The sequence below is a fragment of the Orycteropus afer genome, unplaced genomic scaffold (assembly GCF_000298275.1).
Source record: "Orycteropus afer afer isolate SDZICR_OR568_19922 unplaced genomic scaffold, OryAfe1.0 scaffold00224, whole genome shotgun sequence".
Lineage (NCBI taxonomy): Eukaryota > Metazoa > Chordata > Mammalia > Tubulidentata > Orycteropodidae > Orycteropus > Orycteropus afer.
In genome coordinates this window covers 2978628-2986276 of record NW_006921811.1, presented here as the reverse complement: position 1 = coordinate 2986276, position 7649 = coordinate 2978628, and the positions used below count along the sequence as shown (strand labels likewise).

Here is a 7649-nt window from a genome sequence, read left to right as displayed (position 1 = left end):
GTGACGTGCCAGAGGCCTGCTTCCCCTTCGCGCCACCTCCTCATTGGCTAGAAGCACAGAGGGGATCCTCTCCCTCAACAGCTCCGCCCAGCACCAACCTTCCTCAGGAGAGCGTCACACTGTCACAAAGGCTGTGCAGGGTGACGGGCAGCTGAGGGATGGACCCCAAGCTACCCTCCTCAGGCCACCTGTGGCCCAGGTGGCCTTGGCCGAGTCACCCACTCTGCTCTGGCTGGGGCCTGCTCACGAGCAAACTGTGACGGAGGATGCTGACAGGAGGGTGCAACCGCCCCCAGCTCCTTCCAGGCACCTCTGGGTGGATGTGAGCACAAGGGGCTTTGAGAAGCCAGGCCAATGGGGACAGAGACGGGCACGGCCAAGGGCAAGCGAGGGCAATGTGCCCAGTCCAGTGCCAGGTGCACACAGGCACCCAGGAAACACTGGAGAACAGAGACTTCTGCTTCCTGCCAGGCCACACGTAAGGAACAGAACAAAAAACAGAAACCAACCAGCGCTCTGCCCATTCAGTGCTCAAGCTGCACTCAGCTGCCCAGGAAGGCAGCACTCCTAGTAACAGCTACGCTGAGGTTAGCTCAGTTCACCTATGACCGTTCAGAAGGAAGTCAGAAAGTCCATGTCTTGAGACAGCTGTGATGTGTAAGACTACACACAAGATGGCGTATGAAACGCTTATCTCCAAACCAAGCAGCACACACCCCCGCAGGCATGACTGACACCACTATGTGCTACCCGCCCCCAAACACACAGCCAGACAGGGCAGGAGATGTCACGTTCAGGAAGGCCCTGGTGGTGAATGGTTAATGCACTTGGCTGCTGACTGAAAGGCTGGAGGCTCACGTCCACCCAGAGGCGCCTGGAAGGAAAGGCCTGGCAATCTACTTCTCAAAAATCAGCCACTGACCACTGTCTGAGCACTGCGCTCTTCTGAGCCTCGCGGGCAGAACGGTCGTTTCGTTTGAGCAGGTCTGGAAATCGAAGCTAAACGCGAACAATTCCCAGGCTGCGATGCCAGCCCTGTCTGTCCGCGTCCTCCCACTACCTCCCTTTCCATCCGCCCACTTCTGCCGGGAAGAAAAGGGCAAAAGCAGAAACCCCTCCAACAGCAGCCGCTGTCCCCTCTGCTGGCACCTCCAGTTCCCAGACCACACCGGCCACTGGCACTCAGAGGCTCGAGTGGCCCCTCAGAAGCCCTACCACAGCTCCAGCTTTTCAGTAAATAAAAGAGCCCGCTGTCTGGAGCCACGGGCCACGCCACGTGCCGAGCGCATGGTGAATGCCCTTCTGTGGCACACATATGCTTCTGTCCACTTTCCCCGTCAGTCTGCTGTTATCCCGCCAGCTCGGAGCAGAACTGGGAAGAAACGGGCTTTCGTGCCCCACCTCTGATCACAAAACAAGGCCTTAACCACGGTCAGGAGGAAGGCGTGGCAGCTGGACCCGGGACGAGTCCCGCCTGTTGCTGTCAGGTGCAGCTGAGCGGATTCAGACTCAAGGACACACCACGTGACAGAGAAGAACCATGCCACAGGGTTTCCAAGGCTGTCATCTTTATGGGAAGGAGCCCTGGTGGCACAATGATTAAGCACTCAGCTGTTACCGGAAACGTCAGAAGCTCAAACCCATCAGCCGCTCCAGGGGAGACAGACCTGACAGTCTGCTCTGCAAAAATTACAGCCTAGGCAACCCTACGGGGCAGTTCCACTCTGTCCTCTAGAGGCGCTGTGAACCAAACTGACTCCACGGCACACCAACAGCCTTTACGGAAGCAGATCATCAGCTTGCTCTCCAGCAAAGCCGTCCGCGAGGTAAAAACTAGCAACTTTGCAGTCAGCAGCCGAGTGCTGAACTGTTGAGCCACTGGGGCCCCTGAGCCCTGCCCAGCCTTCCACAGCCACAAGTTCACCCTGCGAGGCCTGAAGGCAGATTCCCCAGGAAGAGTGTGGGGAGCGCCCGACAAGGTCCATTCCTGGGCTCTGCCAGAGGGGCCTGTGAGAATCACTGCCAACACACACCTGCAGGACGCTCTGTGAACACGCGAGATGCGTGAGGCACTCCATGCAGTCCCCCACAGCCTGCGGGGCAGCAGTGCGGGACTGTCACCGTCCCCCTCTCCACGGGGCTGCCTCTCAGGCTCTGCCCTAGGTCCACGGCCCTCCCAAGCCCAGCCTAGGTCCTCAGAGGGGACTCTTGGATGACGGCCTCCAGGATGTCTGGGAGAAGCGGTGGCATCCACCTAGTGACAAGATGCCAGCCGGGAAAGCCTTTCTGCCAGAAACCCCGGGCCAGGTCAAGGGCTGTCCTCAGGTGGAAAGAGAATGATGAGAGAGAACGGATGTTCCAGAAGCCTCAGCGTGAGCACTCCTAGGAGCATGGCAGAGGGGAGGGCACGGCCAGGCAGACGAGACGGCCCCCAGGAGCACGGCAGAGGGCAGCGCACGGCCAGGCAGACGAGACGGCCCGGGTGTGCTATCCGGCTGGCTGCCCCATGGCTACTTCAACCCTCAGCTGTAACCAGGACACACCGCCTCCCGGGACGGGCAGGGCTCCTCTCGGCCAGCCCTGCCCCCAAGCAGGCCAGACAGACAAGGGCCCGATGACACCAAATAGAGTGCAGATGCAGGGAGAGGGAGGCAGCTTTGCCTCAGACGAGGACAGCTCCTTACTGCCGTGGAAACTCTCGTCGCTGCCCTTCCTCTCCTGGGTGCAGATCCTGAGACGGGCACAATGACTCCCCACTCCCCACATGTGCTTCAGAACACCACTACCCCACCCCCTTAGGAAGCAGTGACCTTGAAGTACAGCTTTCATTCAACAAAGCCCCCAGAAGGGCCAGCTCTCCACCACCTGCCAGTTAGACGGCAGCCACAGGAGACAGCAGCCGAGGACCACAGGCTCCACGGGAGGGGCTTCTGAGCTGCGTATTCCCTGGGCGGGAGCGCCTCACTTAGGTTGCCACACAGCCTGCCAGGCCTGCTTGGTGGCGCTGGGGACATGGCATCTTCAGAGAGCCCTCTGTGCCCTGAGCCAAGACCTGGCTCTGGAAGTCCTGCACCCTCCAGACACAGGCTGAGGGAGACCCACGGCCTTCCTGGCGACATGCCGCCCACTATTCCTGACTCATCACATTGAGTCCTAAAAACCAGCTGCCAACCTTCCCCAGAGGACAGCACCACATGCAACCCCTAGGTGGCACAGACCAAAAACCAAAATCACTGGCCCCTGACGACTGGCCCCGAGACCTCCCCCAGGACACAATCGGCCAGGAACTGTCATCACTTCCTGGTCAAGTGGGGGCATGTAAATCCTTTTCTTGTCTGTCCAATCCCCACACTCTCCACCACCACCCAAGGATGTACTGAGCTGGTAACCATCACTTCCTGGTTAAAGTGTGGTCACTTTGCTCCTTTTGTTATCTGTTGCCAGCACTAGTGCCAGCTGCCTTTCCTGTGGTGATTTCACAAGGATGCCAAGTGCTCGTCACAAGCCACCAGGCAATCAAGGACAAGAGAAGAACCAGAGGCCACACAGAGACCTGGCTGTGACACCCGGCCCCTGCCGGTGTCCCGAGCTGCACTCCACCTGCAGACAACCTGAGCTTCCCTGCCTGCCGCGAAGGGAGAGCCACGGCCAGCCTGGGCCTGCTGGGTGGCTGTGCACGGCTCCCACCACAGACGGGAGGAGCCTTGGCCACCAGGCTCCCCACACGTCCATCTTGCAGAAGAGGGAAGTGAGGCTTAAGGAAGTGCAGGTGCTCCTCTGAGTCACAGAGCAGGAGGGAGCCGGGATTCTGAAACCCACCCTCACAGCCCAGGGCCCGAGACGGTCCGCCGGAGCAGGTCTAGCGCCCATCTTCTCCAGGTTGAGCAGGGACGCCTCGGAGCTACGCGGGACATTGCAGGCGCTCTCCTCCCTGATGGCCTCTCCCTCTGCAGGAGGCTCGTCTCCGCCCCCACTTTGGCGGCTGAGCAGAGACCGGCCCACCTGGTCTGAAGTTAGCACAACCACAGAGCAAGCTAACTGCAGCCCTGGCCCCCCCAGGCCGCCTCCACACCAGGCAGCAGGCCCAGATACAGAGTCTCAGAGGCTCCCTAGCCCCACCCTAGAAATACGTCAATCATTCCAGGGCGCCCTCCCTGATGGAACCTCCCTCACAGTGATCAAGTGTCTACACCCAGCCGATTTCGTGGGATGAGGTGGGCTCTTGAGACAGGTATGTGCCCCATCGCCCTGCTTCACACTTCCCCAAAAAGCCCTACTATGTGTTCACACATCTGGGCATTAATGGCCTGTGCCTATGTTTGCAGGGTCTAGACCCTGCCAGCTTCACATTAAAAGCAAGTCCACCCACAACCACCTTCAGGAGATAAACCAACTTACCCCAATGGTGAACTTGAACTTGAAGGGCGGCCCCTCGAAGAACGCGGCACAGTTATCATCACTGCCTGTGACCAACCGGTATGGCCTGGTCTGTTTGATGTCCACGCTATTGATGACTTTGTTGTGTCCTGTAATCTCACCCACGGAAGAGCCGCTGTCCCACAGGAAGACGGCGCCAAACCTTCAGCAACGGGAAGAGTCAAAGGGGAGAGAGTCACCCCAGAGATGGCAGATGAGGGACACGAGAGCCAAGGCGCAGGTGGGGTGGACAGTGGCAGTAGACCGGCCCACTGCTGGAACAGCAGGCGTGCTGACACTGGGGTTTCGGCTCTACACGCATTTGTCAAAAAGTTCCAAGGCAAGGAGCCACGCTAGTCAGTTCCTGTGGGTCATGACGGGACTCACTGTCTGGTCTGGCCCCGGGTGTCAAGGCACCGCCCTCACGAAGGTGCCTGGGGCAGCACCTGTTCAAGGGCATTTCACAGCTTCAGCCTTTCCTAACATGTGTTGGAGGACCAGTCTAGGGGAGACAAGAAAGGAAAGAATGCCTTGCTCCCAGATGGTGTTCAATGAAAATGGATCATTTCAGTTACTACTTGCCAACAAATGAAAAATGCATTGTGAAGAGCAACGGAATGATCTGGAAAACCCTAGAAGAATCAGTACCCAACCCGACACACGTGTAAGCACCTCCAAGGAAGGGGCGAGGACAGCACAGGTCAGTGGCAGAACCCTCGCCTTCCACACAGAAGACCTGGCTCCAGTCCCAACAACCACCAGCCGTCTGTCAGCGGAGGCACATACGCTGCAGTGACGTGGAACAGGCTTCAACGAAGCTTCCAAACGGAGACCAGGAAGCACCACGTGACCCGGTGCAGAGAACTAAGCTAGTGAAAACCTACGGACCACAATGGGCGGATTCCATAACTCGTGGGGTTGCCTAAGTCAGAGGCCAACTCCAAGGTGGCCAACAGGAGCAACTGGGCAAAGGACATGGAGACATGCTCGCCTGCTAAGTTCAAGGACTTGCAAACAGTGATGGTGTGTGTGGTGGCAGAAACGGGCTGGATTCCAGGACTGACGCTGCAAGTCAAGGGGCAGGCTGCAACAGCCTGAGTGCCACCTAGCAAGGTCTGCTCCCCTTCTCTCCTGGTAAGAGAATCTTAGGGGACCCGTGCAGCTGGGGGACCCAGCCACCCTTCCTGCAGCTGCTGGCTGTGGCCCTGTAGGAGCTGCTGGAAGGGAACCCCCAGGGACAGCTCTTAGAGGTGCAGCTCTCCTACCTACTCCCCACCCCACTGTCTGGACACGGACGTGACGGCCAGAGCCCTAGCACGCGAAGGACCAGGATGGCAGAGGGCAGAGAGGGCAGCCCTAGCGACAAGCCCTGAGGTGTCACCCGGTGCTGTGTTATGGGCAGTTCTCCATCATGTGCAGCTGAGGAGAACTCCAGGGGTCTCCTTGGCGGTAACCCTCATGGAGGATTGCCAGGGCTTTCTTCCATGCAGTAGAGCTGGGTAGGTTTGAACCACCCACCTTCAGGTTAGCAGCCAATCACAGACCACTTACACCACTCAGGTTTCCTGGCTGAGGCCAACCCTACAGGAGCCCCTGAGCTTGGCCCACGTGGCACAGCAGCTGGTGTGGTCGGCACCTGTCAGGCTCAGTGCACAACAGACGTCCCACACGCCGTGCTCAGAGTAGGCCCACGTGGGATGGCGGCTGGCGGCCCATCAGCTCAGCACACACCACAGACAACCCACATGTCATGCTCAGTGCAGGCTCATGTACGACAGCGGCTGACGCAGTCTGCCCGTCAAGAGCTCAGCACCCACCCTGGACGTCCACACATGTGCTCAGAGCAGGACCACGTGTGTCAGTGGCTGATGCAGCCTGGCCGCCATGAGCTCAGCACCCACCCTGGACGTCCGCTCACGTGCTCAGAGCAGGACCATGTGTGTCAGTGGCTGACGCAGTCTGCCCGTCATGAGCTCAGCACCCACCCTGGACGTCCGCTCACGTGCTCAGAGCAGGACCATGTGTGTCAGTGGCTGACGCAGTCTGCCCGTCAAGAGCTCAGCACCCACCCTGGACGTCCGCTCACGTGCTCAGAGCAGGACCATGTGTGTCAGTGGCTGACGCAGTCTGCCCGTCAAGAGCTCAGCACCCACCCTGGACGTCCGCTCATGTGCTCAGAGCAGGACCACGTGTGTCATGAACTCAGCACACTCCTGAGATGTCCCGCCCGTGTGCTCAGAGCAGAGCCACATGGGACAGTGGCTGGCAGGGCCGGCCCGTCACGAGCCCAACACACACCCCGGTGCCCAGCACGTGTGCTCAGAGCAGGCCTGTTTCTGCCACTACACCACCACTGTGTGACAGTGGCTGACGCAGCCAGGCTGCCATGGGCTCAGCCCACTCCCCAGGTGTCCCGCACGTGTACTCAGAGCAGACCCACACATGACGGTGGCTGACAGGGCTAGGCCATCATGGGCTCCACGCACACCAGACGTCCTGCATGCGTGCTCAGAGTGGCTCTCGGGGGAGCTGCAGGACAGAGGCCGGAGCAAGGGAGCAACTCCCCTTCCTGCCTGGGGCACAGTGGGGGCTGATGAGGGAGAGGCGCGTGTCTGTCTCCCTTCCCGTAAGGCTCCCCAGGAAGAGAGCGCAGCTGGGCATGGCGGTGAGAGGCGAGCGACTCACTTCTCCCTTCCTTCCCCGACCACGGCGATCCGCTTGCTGTCTTCGGTCCATGCGATGTCCCTGATCTTGCCGGCGAAGGGCTGGTACTCGTACTTTAGCAGGTGCTCCTTCTGCGTGGTGTCCCAGATCCTCAGCTTCCCAGACACATCTGTGGATGCAACGGGGACAGGGACATGCATCAGCATCCGGTAGAGCCACAGGGTCAGGACACAGCCACGTGGCCGAGCCCTGAGCTGGAAGGCTTCCTGGAGTGTGGCTAGGCTGTGGCCGGGTGAAGCGAACATGTGTCAGGTCAACGGAGCCTGCGGCTGCTGTGAAATCCATACCCAGAGCCTTCGCATGTCAACAGAGACCACATGGACAACAGATGGCACTAAGGAGGCCCAAGCAAAGGGACAATCCTTGGGTCTCAGAGCATGACAGTAAAGCCCCAACAGCACACAGCAGGTCAGTGTCAGTATCAAACCCTATGGGGACCTAAGGGTGGTGCAGTTAGGTGCCTGACTCCAAACCAGAAGCCTGGCGGTCCTAGCCCACCCAGGCAGCTG

At 59.5% G+C, this 7649-nt stretch overlaps 1 protein-coding gene across 1 annotated transcript in view; it reads right to left on the bottom strand.

Annotated features, from left to right (window-relative positions):
• Positions 1-7649, bottom strand: part of WDR1 (WD repeat domain 1) — a 57360-nt gene that overhangs the window by 28938 nt on the left and 20773 nt on the right. The window contains exons 4-5 of the mRNA XM_007948776.2: positions 7102-7249; positions 4399-4579 (exon numbers count right to left, since the gene is read on the bottom strand). Coding sequence (XP_007946967.1) covers positions 4399-4579; positions 7102-7249 — 329 coding nt within the window. The remainder of the gene's footprint in view (positions 1-4398; positions 4580-7101; positions 7250-7649) is intronic.